General features: G+C 43.0%; 1 protein-coding gene across 1 annotated transcript in view; it reads right to left on the bottom strand.

The window, feature by feature from the left end:
- The window catches only part of Hephl1 (hephaestin like 1), a 77,230-nt gene extending 59,640 nt beyond the window's left edge, over positions 1-17,590 (bottom strand). The window contains exons 1-2 of the mRNA XM_058584968.1: positions 17,421-17,590; positions 1,318-1,562 (exon numbers count right to left, since the gene is read on the bottom strand). Coding sequence (XP_058440951.1) covers positions 1,318-1,562; positions 17,421-17,590 — 415 coding nt within the window. The remainder of the gene's footprint in view (positions 1-1,317; positions 1,563-17,420) is intronic.
- Between the last annotated feature and the right edge of the window lie 375 nt (positions 17,591-17,965).

Genomic DNA, 17,965 nt, shown 5'->3' with positions numbered 1-17,965 from the left:
CTTTTAAAAAGTTAAAGAAAAGTCATAAAAGTATCCCTTATATTTGCAAAACTTCTTAAAATTTACCTGGCATAATTTAATGTGTTCATCCTCAACAACTAAGAACTACCAAGTCCTTGCTACAGGTCAGTTGTTAGCAAAGGACTGAGAACAAAGGGAAAAGCCATGTTCACTGCCAGAGTTCTCTCCTCTAGCTGTGTGTATACCTGGTGGGGTATAAGCAGCCAGACCTGGAGGGGACAGCAGCCAGACAAGCTTGGCTGCCCTGGGACATGTGTCTGCACCCAAACTCCTCCTTGATGATAAGATGGGTGGAATCAGAGTTAATGGTACTGTGTGGACACATTCCCAGATACAGTCACCCAGCAGGTGCAGCATTATTCAACCCATTCCACCTGGTTATGAGCAAGACTGCTCCAAGAGGTGCTGCTGTCATTTAAATCCGAAATGTCTCCCAAATGTTAAAGACTTGTTCCCCAGGGCAGCACTATTTAGAGATGTCCAATCTCCTTCTTTTTCTCTTATCACTTTTGCTGAGCCACACAATCCTGTCATGATGGGCTTGCTGCCTTACCATGGCCCCAAAAGCAATAGGCTTGATTGATCATGGACTAAAACATCAAAACTGTGAGCCAAAATAAACCTTTTCTCTTTGTTAAGTTTATTTATCTCAGGTATTTGTTATAATGATGGAAAACTAAATAACACAGGCAGAAAAATACTTCTGATGTCTAAGAAGTGCTTCTATCTCAAAAGTCTAAGAGTATTAAAGAATTTTTTTAATTAGGGAGGAATCCAGAAACTACCCCCTCAAAACTCAAGAAGACAGGGCTGTTTCACAAAGCAAGCACCAAGACAACTGCCTAGCTGAGCAGTGGAGATCAGCATATTGAGACACCACCCCTCAGCCAAGGGTGCAACTAGTGACAGCAGCGGGCTGCTTTTCTGTCTGCCGTTTAGGTGCAGCTGAGGGGCATTAGAAAGAAGAAAGCTGTGTTTCTGGGGGCATAGTGGAGTGAGCATATGCCAAGGGAGTCCAGCAGCCAGACAAGCTTGGCTGCCCTGGGACATGTGTCTGCACCCAACCTACCTGCTCTGTGTCAACATAAAGAAGAGCAAGAAAGAAGGAAGGAAGGAAAGAAAGGGAAAAGAGAAAGGGGAATCGATGGATGGAGATAGGGAGAGATGGAAGGAGGGAGAGGAAGGCAAATTAATGTGTGTAATCATTGTGCTCTTAGAATCCCTTTACTTGTAATGGACAGTTACCTTTGCTCTGAAATGGAAACAAGACCTCAATAACAGAGAACTGGTACTTACCTTCTGAGTCTTTATTGTAGAAAACACCATGTGGATGCAAAGAGTAAGGTCGAGAAGCAAAGTTCTTCAGATGAATGACAATCACATCACCCACTTCAGCCCTCAAGATGGGGCCCAGGAACCCAAGCCAGGAGGGCTTGGGGATCTCCGTGGAATAGGTCCCATCTGTAAAGTGTCTGTAAACAGCCTTTTTGTAAATATTGCCTATCCTGTTGGGCCCTCTTTCAAGAAACAAGGTTGCAAGTCTAAAAGTAAGAAGAAAAATATTTTAAAATTAAGATTTAAAGAGAAACACTAAGCACTTAACCTTTAGAGATTGCCTGTATGACTTCTCATTTAACGTTCAACATAATCTACCCTGTGTAGAACTGGTAAGATTATCTGTAATTTACCAATGTGGAAATGAGGCTCAGTTAAGTGACAAAAGGTACAAATAGAATTCACAACCAAACTAAAGTCACAGAATTCTACTCGTTTGCTCCTTTTTCATTCAACAGCCTTCCCCTAAGTTTTTCATTTAGCAATTATTGTGCATTTACTGCATTCCCAGCACTTTGCTAAGTGCTGTGGAGGGAAATAAAAGAGTTTTTAACCTAATAATGGAGACACTAAATACTGTAAAAAGCAGTGTATGATTAAGTGCCAGTTGAGTGATTGATAGATTGATACAACAAATACAGGCTCAACTTTTCTAGAGATAAAATAGTTCAAAGAAGGAAAATATCAGTGTGAGTAGAAGAGATAAGAAAATACTCGATAACAAATGTAGGTATTAAGGAGGAGGCTTGGATAACAACAGGAGAAAGTGAGGACACTGAGACACAGGGACAGAGGACCAGCAGCATGAAGACAAACATGCACGTAGCAAGGGGAAGGCAGTTAGAGGCTGAGCACAGGCCAGAGAAGGGGAAGAGCAGGACATGTGCATGCATGTGAATTCTAGAGATGCACTGAAAATGAATGTTAATTTCAAGTTCAAGAACTTAGAATTGACCTTGGAAGCACAGAGGTTTCTCATGCAACGGGAGACATAATAATTGGGATTTAAGGACCATTCTTATGCTAGCAATGTGTAAATTTTAGAGAAGTCAGGCAAAAGGGAGAGCAAAGATGAAGTGTAGAGAGACTATTAGGAGTCTAGAAGAGGGTGGTGCAATAGAAAGAAAGGAATGGCTCTGGAAAAATGAAAACATAATCCTATGACTTGATGTGACCAGATGCCCTCTGGGGTCTAGCAGTCCAAGACAGTAGTAGCACTGGTGACACACTTCAGAGTGACCATGCCATGAGGGTGGTGAACCTCCTTTCCCACTCAGTCTTTATGCTTACCCTGCAATTTCCAACCCTAGAAGTGCCAGCTTTTGCTTGAGCAAGCGTTCTACTGCTCCTCAGTGCAATTATCCAGGTGTAGCTGTGTACGCTCTGGGAATGAGAGGCCACAGCACACAGTGGGCTACGTTCCTGCAAGTATCCATGCATGCATTCCTTCTCAGTCATTCAACAAACATTGTTATGTTGAACCCTGAACTCAGTACTATGGATTCAGAGAAAAGAAGCAAAGTCCTTGCCTTGAAGGAGCTCTAGTTCTGGAAGAAAGAATTATAAGTCCACTCCAGAGTAGATGCACAGATTATGTTCTGGGCATCCACTCTGGAATGAAAGACAGGTCATGGGAGGTTTCCTAGAGGAAGCAATGCCTAAATGTACTCTCAAAGAACAAAGATGGATTAAATACGCAGAAAAGATGGAAAAGGCTGAAGTAGTGTGCATTATGGAGTCCTGGAAATGCAGCACCTATACTCCATTCTGTGGTCTAAGAGCACACCCTCCCCATTCGCATCCTGTGTGCTTGGATGCAGCCCCAGCTCTAGCTCCTGTGATGGAGCAGGTGACCAGGCCTAACCCATGAACCCCATGTTCCCCTAATACATCATTGTCAGAGCAGGACTTGTGATCCTGACCTGGCCAATCAGTGCCATCATCCCCTCTCCAGCCCACCCGGGACCACACTGATTAGTTCAGGGACAGCACAGAGTGGCTGATGGTTCCAATCTAAGGGATCTAGAAATTGTGAAGAAGCTCCTTATTTCATGCTCGAGGACGTGGCTCTAGAGCTTGGGGCACCAATTGGCCAGGCCCAAAGGGAGTCTACCTAAGAGGTGGATGTTTCTTTAATCACTTAAATTTGCTTTATCTCTTCTCATATCCTCTAATTGCTTCCATTATCATGACTACTTTCATTATTTTTACCTTTCCCATTTCTTATATCTCCTATTCTATTTTACTCACTTTTAAGAATTTAATCATTCATCTAATTCATTTTTTTAAATGTGACAAGTGTTTATCAGGTGATATCCAACATTTATTTTCTATTTCTCTGCTTCCCCAAATCCTTTATGATTTATTTTTTTTCCTTCCCCAGTATTTTTCTAGTGAAATCTGTCCCAACCTTTCCTAAAGGATATGCCCTTGTCTTTAAAGGAACAATTAGGCAGTCCACTCTGGACAAGGATGAGCACTTCATGCAGCTCTGATCACTTCAGGTTTGCAATGAGTGTCCAGTGATTCTAGAAGTGGTAGACCAGTGGCATCTAGAAGTCCCTAAAAGATCTGCCCTATGGAATGTCAGCCAGAAGCCTTATGCGTTGACCCAAGTCTCCTAGAATGCCCTGCATCAGTTCTTCCCCCACCTCATCTCACTCAGCACAGGACACGATGATACCCTTTGACTCCTCTCTCTCTCCTCTCTGAGTCAGAAATCTAAGCAGATCCAAGCACTTGCTGTCCCAGGCCCCAGACTCAGACATTAATAGGTGGAGCTTGAAGCTAGACCCAGACACATTCCCCTTCTGCTGAAAGACAGAACCAAGGACAGTGCTCCTCCTGAAGTAGATGTATTTCTTAGACCAAAATATATAAAGTTTATACATCTGTGTGACTGAGTCACCACACTGGGACAAATGTAAAGAAACCTGACCACTCTGGATGGGGACCAGTGAAGCTTGGCCTTGTGCTAGGCTCTGTCTGCCTCCATCAGCACACAGAAGTCCTCTGAGAACTCTCCCAGAAGATCTCACACACATTTCCTTATTTCAATCCTGGGATGAGCTTGAAAACCATTCTGATGACTTCCAACAAGTACACACCAAGGATTCATAGCATGCAAGGTGCTGGGATAGGTGTGTCAGACATGAAAATGAACAAGATACAAGCCCTGAATAAGTATGTTTATGATCAAGAGGAAGAGTCGATAATATTTACACCCGAGAGACTGTTAAGAATATGAGAACAGAATAACATGCTCTGGGAAATTTTGGAGTCAGGAAGAGACAATGAACACTCCAAGTGGAAGGAGCAGCTTGAACAAGGTGCCAAGGTGAGGGATTGGAGGTCAGCGAGGGAATCACAAGCAGCTTTATATGGCCAGAACACTTGGAGCTGTGGAGAAATCTGAGAGTTGCATTATAGGATTGGGGGAGGGGGGGAACTATACCTGCAATTAAAGGTCTCTGAAGATTCATGAGCAGGGAAATTTGGATCTGTGTTTGGAAAAGAAAATTTTGGCAGAATCCCAGTCTGGGCCTCTTTCGTCATATCTGCCCATGTGATTTTTTTTTTCCATCTGCTTTCTGCTCATCAGACCAATCCCTTTCCCAACCTTCCACTTCTACGTGCTGAGTCACTACAACTGTACAACTGACTAAAGCCCCATCTAACTCCATGCCTGATTTGGGGAATTCTATTATTTGGCAACTGATTCAGCTGAATCTCCCACTCCCAGTGGCCCAGATGTAATTTCCACTTGCATCATCTAGCCTGGGTGTTTTTGGGTTTGCTTTGTTTTGTTCTTTGTTTGGATTTGCTTTTTGGTTTGGTTAGATTTCGGCAACTTGGCAAATTTCACTGTCTCCTTTCACTTCAATGTCATCTACTCCCAATTCCTCTCCCCTCTTTCTGTGTCCTATCCAAGCAGAGACATTCTTTTGTCGATGGAGTCACACTAGGTCTGACGGTCTTGGATTTTCATTTCCCAAACCATTAAGATTGGGAAATGCATTATAGAGCCAACAGTAGAGAGAGATTTTTCAGGATTTCATCTTCATTTTCTCAAAGAAACATGATACAGACCTGTTGGTACATCAGCGACTCAGACACAAGCACCTAAGCAACTCAGACTCAGGCGATTGAGCAGTTCCTACTATGAAGCTCCCCAGCAGTCTCAGATATGAATGATGCCCACCCTTCCCAATTTTTAGGTGGACTTTGAAGATGGCCAATGTGTCAGATGGCCCAGAATCCATCCTGCCGTGGACATAGATCATGGGATGCCTTCTTGATGGTAGAAGAACCATTTAGGCCCATGGTGGAGAGGGTACCTGAGTTAAGCTGGGGGAAAGGATTCAGAGGTTCAAATTAAAGCAGAGAAGTCCTCTTCAGAGCAACCAGCACTTGCTTTCCTTTCCAGACTCATCGCCTTCCTCTTTGTCCCACTCCCAGGTCCTGTCAGCATTCCAGGACTTCCACACACTCTTTCCCCCATGCCTCAGCTGTCTTCCTCATTGTCCATCTACCAAGCATCCTTCAAAGTCAGTTCAAACTCCCTCTTCTCTTCTTCTCTATAAAAATGATACTCTGTTGTGTACTAGCAACGGCACTTGCCAAAATGTGTTAAGGGGAGATGTGTACGTCTCTGGTTTGGAAGCTTGTTTTTTTTTTTTTTTTTTTTTTTTTTTTTTTAAAGATAGAGTGAGAAAGGGAGGGAGAGAGAGAGAATTTTTAATATTTATTTTTTAGTTTTCGGCGGACACAACATCTTTGTTTGTATGTGGTGCTGAGGATCGAACCCGGGCCGCACGCATGCCAGGCGAGCACGCTACCGCTTGAGCCACATCCCCAGCCCCTGGAAGCTTGTTGAAGACAAAACTCCTTCAGGTATCTTTCTTATTCCTAATGCCTTACCTAACTTCCTAATTTTCTAGAGCCTAATTTCCTACTCCAATCGCCTGAAAGATTTGGAACTCAATGGCTTTGGAATCTAAAGTAAACACATTTTAAAAGCTTTGAATTTGCCCCCATATTGGCGAGTTAAAGCCGGTATCATTTTGCAAACTGTATTTGAAGAAAATCATATGTTCCCATGCCTGACTTTAAGTATTCTCTAGGCCTAGGGTAGCAAATAGGCTTCATTTTATGCACCAAATCTGACGGATTGGTAGTGGCTACTTGGAAAAGGAGTCGCAGTTGAGTTCAAGTGGATGGGGACATCTTCTGTGCAGGTGGCACTGAGCACACCCGACACCCAGCTGCCCCTCTCACTTGATGCAGACAGTCAGGCAGCACAACACTCTAGGGCCTTAGGAAGTGACCCTTGACGCAGCTGGGTGACATAACACCTTAGCACTGGCAGAACACACACTTTTTCTCACATGGAATAATCCACCCATGTTTATTTACTAGGCCCCCCTTATAATCAATCTAATCAAGGCATTTACCCAGTGATATCTGACTCCAGGGTATAGATTGTAGTTATCAGAAAAAAATGTGGTGATCATGTCTCAGAACTCCAGCATGTGCCCTTTTGAGCCTGGCTGTGCTGGACTTGTCTTCCAAAGACTGTTCACTTCTTCCCAGGGACCCACTGGCAAGAAGGGCTATAGCTACCTTGCCTTTTTGTAATTTATAAATGGAAGCTTACTGAACCACAAAATTTAAAAAGAAAAGCATTTAAACAGAGCATACCACAGTTTCAAAGTCAAGCTTTAAAAAAGTGATCATCACTTCCTCTCTAATCAGCTGAGCCATCTGGCATGCACCAGACCACCTGATATGATCACAGGCCAGTCAAACTCACCAGCAACTAAATACTTTTTAACAAAGCTGGCCTTGGGCTCAGAGGCTGGAGAACCTTCAGGAGTCCCCAACTGAGCCAGATGGTGAAGCAGCTGGATCTCACTTCTAAAGGGCCCTGAAACATCACTGAGAAGCCAGAAGCATCACAGAGGCGGTGAATAAAATTCACTGGAAATGACTTTGAAGGCAGAGAAAATTACAACTTCTAGAACTTTTTCAAGGTGAGTGTTGTGTGAGATTGGATTAGCTGCCTGATGTAGGGTTTAGGAGACAGGTGGAGAACCCAGGGTTGTGCTTCAGTAATAGCAGGTGGTCACTAAAACCTTTCCCAAGGAGGGTGGGTTGGTCCAGTAGACTGTAAGGTGGGCTCTTTTCTACTGTATCCAAAGGGAGGTTGTAAGCTGTCACCACCTTCTCCTCTCCACTGTTCTAAGCTGAAGAAGTATTCACATAATCAGCTGAATGAGCCCTGTATCACTTATGTCCTGGAACACCAGCTTATTAACTTGTCCAGGCTACTCACCATGCATCAACCATGACCTCCTTGTGATGTGATCAGTATGGGGGGTGGAGGTTCCTGGGATGAAGTGGGGAGCTATGGGCTCAGGCTGCTCATGGAGTTGCCAAGGGTATATGTGCCTGGAGAAGGTTGGAAACCTGGGGAATCCAAGGCCAGACCTCACAGAGGCTATGAAACTCCCCTCCCTCCCAACTTCCTGGGTTCTCCCAGCTGGAGACAGGAATCATGTGAAAAAGGAAAAAGAATGGTTGTGATAGCAAAAGTTTGGAAAGATAGAAGTGGTTTTCAACTGGTGACTGGGTGAATAAATGATGGCATATTCACACCACATAGGTGCCAGTACAGCATGATTTGGAAAAAGCAAATTGTAGAGTAGCATGCAAAGTATGACCCATTTGTGTGGGTTTTAAGGCAACATCTGTATAAGCATATGAAAAGTAAATAACTGAAAAGTGACCAGAGAAGCCATAAAAGTGTAGCCTCTGGGTCATAGGATCATGGGGTCTTTCCAGCAGCAGGAGCTGGCCCTCTTCTGCTCTATGATGCAGAGGTTTATATTTCCATGTGCACGAGAATGTGATTAAAATAAAAAGTCTGGGTGCCTGATCCTGGGGCTTTATAATAGAGTCTGTTGTATTCGTCAGTCTAACTTATAACTTAGGTTAGTCATGCAACATAAGACCAATGAGATATAAGCAGACACCATTTGGTGGCATTTCTCCAGATGTAGCTGGCAGAGACACTTTTGTCCTTTGCTCTTACTCTTATTCGTATGTGAAATGAAGATATGATGACTAGAGTTCCAGGAACTATTTCAAGATAATGAGGAAGAGGGTCACACCCTACAGACAGTCAAGTGGGAAGGAATCTGGGACCAGGTGATTGGCAGCATTTGGGTCTCTTTTGTGTAAGGAAAGGAAGAATGAGAGGGAGAGGGACAGGGAGAGGGAGAGTGAGAGGAGGGAGGGAGGGAGGGAAGGAAGGAAGAAAGGAAGGAAGGAAGGAAGGAAGGAAGGAAGGAAGGAAGGAAGGAAGGAAGGAAGGAAGGAAGATCTCCAGTGTATTTAAACCACTTGTCTTTAGGCTTCTGTTAATTAACTAGCAGATGAGTACAACTCCTGATTGAACAGATTGTTCAGAAGGAAAAGGAGAAGGAAAAAGCAAGAGGAAGAAATGAATCATCCACAAGCTACCTAATTAGCACCAGCACAGGCAGAGTTGTCTAGTTTTATGGGTGACACTGGGCCACCCAATAAGATAGTGACGGAGCAAGTATTAGACTCAGAACTCCTGATGTGCTCTCTGGGCTCAGCCTGATGGATCAAAAGCTGTAATTTATTTTTATAAGCCCTCCTCACCCCAGCTTCCCTTTACAGGGAAGACCCTCTGAACTTTTCTACCTTGTTCTCCCAGCACATGCATAAGCACGCACACACACGTGAGCACACATGAAAACACATACTCAAGCATGCACACATACACACATGTGAACATACACACTTATTGCTGCCTTTAAACTTCTAAAATGTCCTGACCCCACCCCTGTCTGAAACCTTTCTCCATCACCTCCAGGTGTTACCATGACTTGTCTGGCAAAGCCACCCAAACAAGAGGCGAAATGGAGCATCTGAGGGAGGTGAATTGCTTGCTGACTTCCCACAGCACTTATTATACATGCTGCATATTTTATCTCTGAGTTAAACATCTTGTTTTGCACATTCCTGGAGATGTGTCAATCTTATTGCCCCAACTGTCAATGGTTGTCCCAAGAGGGGACTAGGTTTTCTAAACTGGTTTTCCTCAAATGTCCACCCAAGTCCCACCTGCACTAGAATCATTAGGGATATTTGCCAAATGTTTAGGTTCCTAGGCCCCATTTCAGGGCCAATGAATCACACTTCCTGGTGGCAAGACCTAGAATCTGTATTTTTTCTAAGCTCACAAGTAATTCTTATAGTAGAGCTGTCCAGGGCTTGTTGGTTCTGATCCTTCTTTCTTCCCAGCATAAAGAGAATGCAAATAACCTGTCCTTTGAGTTAGTTGGAGCTTCAAGGTTCCCTGCCGATGGTCTGGAGTGGAAGTATGTCAGAGCCTTTATCTGTCACTGCAAGACCCTCTGTGCCTCTGATGCAATGATACCTCCTGTTAAGATGGTGAAGCGTCAGGACCAAAGCTGCCAGGACTTCTGAGTGCCCTGGACAGACAGTTAGTTCCCTCTATGAACTCCAGTGGCAAGAAATAAACCTTTCTGATGTCGAGTCCCTGAAATTTGGGGATTGTTTGTTGCTCCCACATAAACCTGGCCTATTTGGATTAACACAATTCTGGTGTTTACCTAAGTTTGGGGATCACATTTCTAGAATATATAGCACAAAATAAAGAACATAGTTAGCTATGTCAACTAACTTTCCTATGTACATATATAAATACACCACAGTGAATCTCACCATCATGTACCTCCAAAAGTCACTAATTTAAAAAAAACTGTAAGTAAAAACAGAAGATAATAGAGAAAAAGGAACAGGGGAGGATGGAGTGGAGGAAAAGGGGAAGGACTGGGGACTGAATTAGAACAAATTATATTCCATACTATTATAATTATGTCCAAATTGATGCTAATGCTGTAAGTAACTGAAAAGAACTAATAAAAATAATACAAAATTTTAAAATGGGAGGTCAAAAGAAAGAGAAAGCAGTTTTTAGTGTCTGTTCAAGCAAACTACCTCTGAGAACACATGATACATTTGAAATAGTAGCTGCGAATCCCCAGCTTCTAGAAGATGCAAATCTTGCCCAAGAAACAGAGCAGAGGGGTCACTTCCAAAGAGCTATTCATAAGAAGCAACCTCTAATTCACTTAGAGAGCACTCTTAGAAGGCCTGCCCCGGTGAACTTTGTTACCCAGTAGCCATAAGAGGCACTGAATAGAACATTCCCAACCTTCAGTCTCACATTGACTTAAGCTAAGGAGGTGTCTATTTCCTGCTGTGAAGGAATCCACTGAAGAGGGGAAGTTTCCCACTAGCAACAGCCTTAATGACAGGTGGGGATTTACTACCACACTGACATCATCAAGGGACAACACCATGATGTCAGATACCTTCCAAAAGCAGATGAGATGAACCAGTATCTGAAAGAACCAGCCTAATGGGAATCATCCCAACAGTGCAAATGGAATTCCAGACTAGATCCTGAGGGGTTCCTAGATACACGAGGTGTGCACCTCACCAGCAATCCTTTCCCCAAGATCTTTCAGTAGGATTATGTTCCCCATTGCTCACCATGGAACAACTGTTGGACATCTACTATTGATGGGACATGAAACTAGAAATAGGTGAGCAAGATATTAATCTCAGTCCCTGAACTCTAGAGACTTTTTTCCCATCTGGTTGGGAAATCAAAACATACACATTGGAGAATAAATAGCAACACACAGTTTTATATGTTAATTGCCAACTGTGCTATAAAGAGCCTGAATGTCTGGGGTGGGGAGACATGGAGTGAAGAGGAGCCAGGAAAGAAGGAACGTCCGCAGGAGGTGTGGTTGAAACAAATGTGTGACATCATTACAGTCACAGCAAGAGCAAGCTGCGGCTTTGTCTGAGCTTGAGAGGAGACCGTGCTCATTGAGGAGGAAACAAGACCAGATCCAGGACAAATGCCACTTGACAAAAAGGGTGGAGATGGAGATTACACATTATAACTCAGTGTAGCCACACCTTCCCTAATTAGATTAATAATTTTCCAAGCCATCCAGGTGATGTACTCCTATACAGCTCTTTCATCCTGATTCGCCCAGCACCACCTAAGCCTTGGGTCCTTCACTCTCGCCCTTCATTACCACCACCCCCCAGCTGAACACAGGCAACTTGTGTCAAAAAACATATCCACGTTGTGAAGGAGAAATGAGCCTGAATCCCAGTTTCCCACCTGGAGAAGTGATCTGCATTCTCTGAACTCCAGTTGCCTCCTTGCAAACCAGTAGCCAGGACAGAGGATAGAGCTGTCACGGGGATTAAGTGAGAGGAGATGTGCAGCCCACACTCAGCCGCGGGGAGCCTGGTGCTCGGTCCATGCCAGTCGCGATTGTTTCTGATGAAGCTCTCTTAGCAAAAAAGTGACCACTTGGCATCTCTTTCCACAAAGCTCCTGCTCTCTAGAACCCTCTGAGGTGGGAGAACTGCCATTTATGATGAAAGGGAATTATAAATGAAAATAAGTGGGATCAGAGTGGCCAAGGAATGCTGGAAGCCATCAGCAGCCACAAGAGGCAAGGAACAGCTTTTCGCTCAGAGCCTCCAGAGGGTGTGCTGTGCCAACACCTTCATTTCAGACTTCTGTATCCCAAACCAGGAGAGAATAAATTGTTTGTTTTTATTTTATAATTGTTATTATTTTAAGCCACAGTTTTTAGGCATTTGCTACAGCAGCCAGCAGGACACTGATGTACCCACGAACCCAATATATCACTATTTCCATTTTACTGATGAGAAAACGGAAGCAAAGAGAGATTTGGTCAGTTGTCTAGAAAATAGAGCAAGAATTCTGAATTTCTCAATTGATGGCAGAGTTCCAGACTTCATCAGAAAACTGGGCTGCCTTGGAGTCTCTGCTAGACCATTGCCGGACCATACTTCGCAGAGGAAGCCCTTCTTGTTCCCACCTCTTCATCCCCTTGACCAGGGACAGATCAGTCACCCTTCCGCATGGCATGTAAAGCTTTTAGAACAATGTATGGAGCACAGTAAGGATGCTGTGACAGTGTCTGTGAGCTCATCAGACCCCACCAACCAGGCCTGGGGGCCCTTCTATGTGGAGGTGAAAAAAGGAAGAGGGAGACTAAGAAGATGTTTGTGAATAATGGTAAGCAGGAGAGAAGGAAGAACGTGGGAGAGGGCTAGAACCACCTTGCAACACTCACACTCCCATTTATTCTTAGTGACAGAATTGAGTCCCCCCCCCTTTTTTTTTATAGACAAACACATAGCAGATTTTTCAGCCCCCTTTGCAGCTATGAGCATCCAATGAGGTATGAGCTGAATTGGTTGGGCAGGGTTTCCATGAAAGCCCTTTAAAGGGATGAAACAGCAAGAATTATGCCCCTCTTACTTTTTCTTCTCTTTCTTTCTGGAACATCGATATGATGGCTGGAGTACCAAAAGCCATCTTGTGATTATGCATATCTTTAAGGAAGGAAACCACATGCCAAGATGGCTGAGTCAGAGACATAAAAAGTTCTGAGTACCCTATCATATCTATCCACCAGCTGTGGGCTACCCACTTCTGGGCTTCTTATCAAGCAAATTCAAAATCCTAAATTGTTTAAGTTGCTACATTTGATACTCTCCTGTCAGCTAAAAGCAATTGCTTACTGATATAGGGCATGACAGCAGCTCCAAGAGAGTCACACAGCATTAGATCCACACATGATTTTTGATGGTCAGATAGAAGTTCAGATTAGAAAGTCTAAGACTAAAGTCTAGTCAGATGATATCCTCTCCTCACTTTAAAGCTTGCAAAAGCCACTCTATCTCACTTACTTGCGTCCCTCAATTGGCCCTTTTTTCTGAGACATGTGGGTCTCTCCCTCACATTCCTTACAGAGCCTGCTCCTAGGGAGTGCTCAAAATCCCTTCCCACCAACTGGGTTGATGTGGTTATCTCGCTAGGTAAACTCTAACAGGTCCTACAACCATGGGTTTGAGCAGGGGTCAGCCTCACTATGTCCAAGGCCAGTCCTGCCCAGCAGCTAACATCCATGGGAACCCTGCATTTCTTTAAAGGGAAAAATTATCTGTGTTTGTGTTGGTTTCTTACTGAGATCTATGGTAAAAACTGTGGCTTTAACTAAGGTGACCCCACTCTAGTCCCAATAAAGACCAGGTTTTACCACTGAAGCATAGTCACACTCTAATTAAGTACTTTATGAGCCCAAGCAGGACGGGCATGAGTGGATCAAAATGCTGACACCATCCCCAGGCAAATCAAAGGAACCTGGTGTCCCCATTAAGCCCAGCGAGGAGGAGGAGGAAGATATTTAGGTAGAGAAACATACTTCTAAATAGCATATAACTCCAAAACCCTGCACTCTTCGGGAAATATGAGTGACTCATGTCTCAATCATATTTTTGAACCTTGAGATCAAGCAAAGGTACTAAGTTAAAAAGTGAAATCGCACCATCTCTTTGTTACAGAGTCTTGGTGGAATGATTTATTTCCCATTTCGCTCTTATGCATCAGATTCTCTTAGGCTCTTGATACTGCCAAATTCTGTTTCCAGATGTTTTTACATAATTGAAACACTGGCACCTACTCTCTTATTTTCCCTGTTCCCCTTATTCAAAGATAAAACAATCAAAACAACTAAAGTGATAAAATGATTAGTCTTTGCTTTAGTGATTCCAAATGCCTGGCTTTTTGCTCTGTCCTCCATGGGATACTCTCAGTGACAAAGCTCTCTGTAGAGAAAGGAGGTTATTCAATATATTTGGATCTTCTTCCCTATCACCACAGTGTTTTTATTCCAGCTGAGAGGCAAGAAATATAAATCACTTAGAGAGTAACGCAGAGATCAGAAAAATGATAAAGACCAAGTACATAATTTTAAAAAAAATGTCAGGAAATAGTTTAGAACAAGCCAGAGTTGCAGAAAAGTTTTATGCATAAATGACAGGGGACGAGGGTCTTAAAAAATGAAAAAAGAATGGAAAGTACAGAATACTTAAAAAATTGTCACATGTCACCACTACCATCCCAGGCTTTCTCCAATTTCCATTCCTAGGACTGAACATTTGTAAGTCATTTTCCTTTTATTCAACATTGCAAAAATCTTTCTGATTGGATAAGATGTTTTTCATTCAGTTTCAAAACTGCATTTGAAATTATACTTCTCAAGTGATTTTAATGGCTATATTTCAGTTCCTATGTTACACAAATTAAGGTGAGTGATATTCAGGTAGATAATGTCACATGTTCAAGATGACACAGCAAGTTAGGGCAAAGTCAGACTAGAAGGCAGGCCTCCAGATCTCTATTTCAGGGTCTTTCCACTCTCGGCGGAATACTGGGCACTGTCTGTCTGTCCTCTTTGTATCATAGCATTTGTCTGGGTCTCAATATCCAAAACAGCAGACTGTCACTAAGCAGTCTACTCAAACTGCAGGAAGCTAAGGACGATGAATCACCCAAGACGGCTCCTTCCTGCTCTGGGGAAAGTGGCACAGTACATAGTACACTTGCCGAGCTCCATGTGAATCCCTCCATCAGGGCATCTTCATGTGCAACTGGCATGTGTATCTTGTGGTCTACAAGCAAGGTCAGCAGCCTATAACAACCATACTTTCTACGGACCTTCCCTGAATCACCTGCCACAATGACTAGAACCTCCCTGATGTGGTCACTGATAAAATCCAGTATATATTGTTGCTCACTGAGACTCCCTCTTCAAGAGTCAATAGTCAGCCCCACACAAACACTGTCCCTCTATACTCCAAAAGGATACATTTGGGAACTTTAATACTATAAGTGTGACATCTTAGCATGCCAGCTGCTCCCAAGGACAGAGATTTATTCATATGGAACCAACGCATTCCAAGCCACCTCATTCTATTAGGATACCTAATTATTTTCATCATGCCTATTTTCTTTTTCACCCCAAGAATTTTCATATGTTTTGTTGTACTTTCTTCAAAGCACCACCTTCTGGTTGAAATGATCATCAGAGAGCCCCTCAGTTTTTTCCTGTACCCACCTTTGTGAAAAGAGTATTCTAGCATAGGGGTATTTTAAGTGCTTTGGGATTTTGAATAAACCAAATAGCTGGTTTGGTCATAGATCTTTAGTGATTATTTTCAACAACTCTCAGGGAAGAGAGGCTAAATGTGACTTTGGTAAGAATTGGGACTTTCTAGAAGATTCTTACTACTGGGATCTCTGGCTTCCCTCAAAGCTAGGTTGAATTCAGTGGGAAAGGGTCATCTTTACCAAGAAACAGGTTGCATGGCAAGAATAAATATAAGCTTTGGGACCAAAGCAATATGAGTTTGGTGTGTCCATTTTCTCAGTAAATTCTGGCAAGAATTTAACCTGAGAGTTTCCATTCTTGGTTTGTGAAATGGGAATAATAACACCTACAAGCATAGTGGACTGAAAGTCCCTAGTGGAATTCTTGGGTCAGAATATATTCCCACAACAGCAATACTGACATGGACATTTTTGTAGAAAGATACAATTTCTGTGCTTTTTACTTATTGTATGGAGAGACAGCCCACCATCACTTTTAGTTTGAAGACTGAATTCACTGCACTCAATGTACACATTTTAAACATTCTTCTGTCCTATAGTTGCTCATGCTGAGCATTTTCTAGTGACCCCTCTATGAGGCCACAGAGTTCTATTTTTAGAGACAGCTGCTGGCAGTTAGGATAACTTTTTAGTGCCATATCCACTTGTTACAGTAAAGACTACCACCAACGAGGGTCAGCAGATGTGAGGTCGAAAGAATTTGAGAGCTTTCTTCAGAAATAACCCTATAGACATTAAGTTTCCCAGTACAAAGCTCAAGGAAAAGCTCTTGGCAACCTGGTTGACAGGAGCATCATTGTTCTTTTATAAATGTAACATGACTATGCCACCACTGTGTGGTTAGAAAAACCAGAAGTTGTGTATCCAAGCCAAATGGATCTTAGCTCTTTCTTCCAGAGGAGGGGGAACAATTCTTAAAGTCTTATTGGCAGAACCAGTCGTTCCTGAATCTTATCAACTAAGCTCACCTTTAGGAAACAGAATGCGAACGTTGATGTAATGTGCTCTGCCTATCGAGAAAGAAGCAAGCATTCAATTACCCAACAGTGGTTCAGAAGAGGTTCTGAGAACCACAAGCCTGAAAATGTACATGCTGGTTTCTAGAGGCAGGAGGTAACCTCAGAGGGAGATCCATGAAACAAATAAGACATTGAAGATGCTAGACTCTGCAGGGAGGGTGAAGGAAGGGAACTTTATGGAAAAATTAAAAATTGGGGGCATAGAATATTCCAGTACTATCTTCTCCAGCTATGCCATCGGCTCTGATAGGATATTGCCCTCAGAATTGCCCTCAGGATGTTGTGGTTCTCAGAACATCTTCTGAACCACTGTTGTAATTGAATCCAAGATGGATCAAACCTTTCACCAGAGCCATTTCTAAGTAGATTCTAGGAAACTCTTAAAATACCAGTCATAGCTATTGTAACTTCCCCCTATTTTAAATATTGCAAAATAAAACCTGAACATAACGACTTTCAGCATAGTTGTTTCCAATTATGATGCTTCATTCTAAAAATAAAAACTAAGAGAGCACTACCTGTTTTAACACTAAATAATTCATGAAAATTCTCAGATTTTCATTCCAAGTTTGCCATTATTTTTGCCTTTTTTTAAACAAACTAAGTCCTGAACCCCCTAGAAGTTGTTAGTGAAAATTATCCTTATATAGAATAAGCTATTATTCAAAACACCTGGTAAAATTTGTCTCTTCACAGACACATTAATAGATGGCTCAACAAATATGTGGAGCTAAGAATTTCTCTTACAAATTGAAGGTCCACCCATACTATGGTTCTTCAAGCAAAAATGAAACCCTCCTATTGATCTCAATCAGCCCACCTCCATTATAACCACCCAAGGAATACAAACTTCCCCACACAGAGACAAAAAGAGGCCAAATCTAGGTTGTGGAGATCCCAAATTCACTCACTTGTCTTCTGAAAAACTTGTGTCCGTAATAACGTTCTTCCCTTGGGGTACATAGTTCCAGTATTCTTCCAGAATCCCAATGTGGTACGTTCTGGTAACTGCACCAACCAGCCCAGACAGACCCAGGAATGCGAGGAGAAGGATGCAGCCAGCCGGCTGCTCCCGAGGCATTGGTGGATGTAACTCAGGCAGCAGCCTGCACAGGAGACAACCCTGTTGGTCCCTCCCCCTCACTCAGACCTAGTTATAAATGAGGAATGGACCAGGCCCAGCTCCTCCTCCTGAGGTAGTTCAGAGTTGGAACAGAGGCTGATAACTTGTGTAAGCAGAGTGAGCCTGAAGAGAGAGTTGCTATGATGACAATATTTTTGCCAACCATCCAAGAAATGTGTAACTGACTTATTTATTTACTGCCCAACCTAAACAGGCCTGTTTCTGTGAGTTTTGGTACTCTGCTCTGACATGAGTCATTCATCTCTGCCAGAAATGGTAGTGTAACAACTTGAGCTGATGGGTTTCCCCCTGCCTCTTTTATTTTTCCCCACT

Source organism: Marmota monax, unplaced genomic scaffold (assembly GCF_021218885.2).
Source record: "Marmota monax isolate L192 unplaced genomic scaffold, Marmota_monax_Labrador192_F-V1.1 WCK01_AAM20220418_F8-fsc00104, whole genome shotgun sequence".
Lineage (NCBI taxonomy): Eukaryota > Metazoa > Chordata > Mammalia > Rodentia > Sciuridae > Marmota > Marmota monax.
Note: the sequence above shows the minus strand (reverse complement) of the source record. Positions and strands in the feature narration are given on the sequence as shown.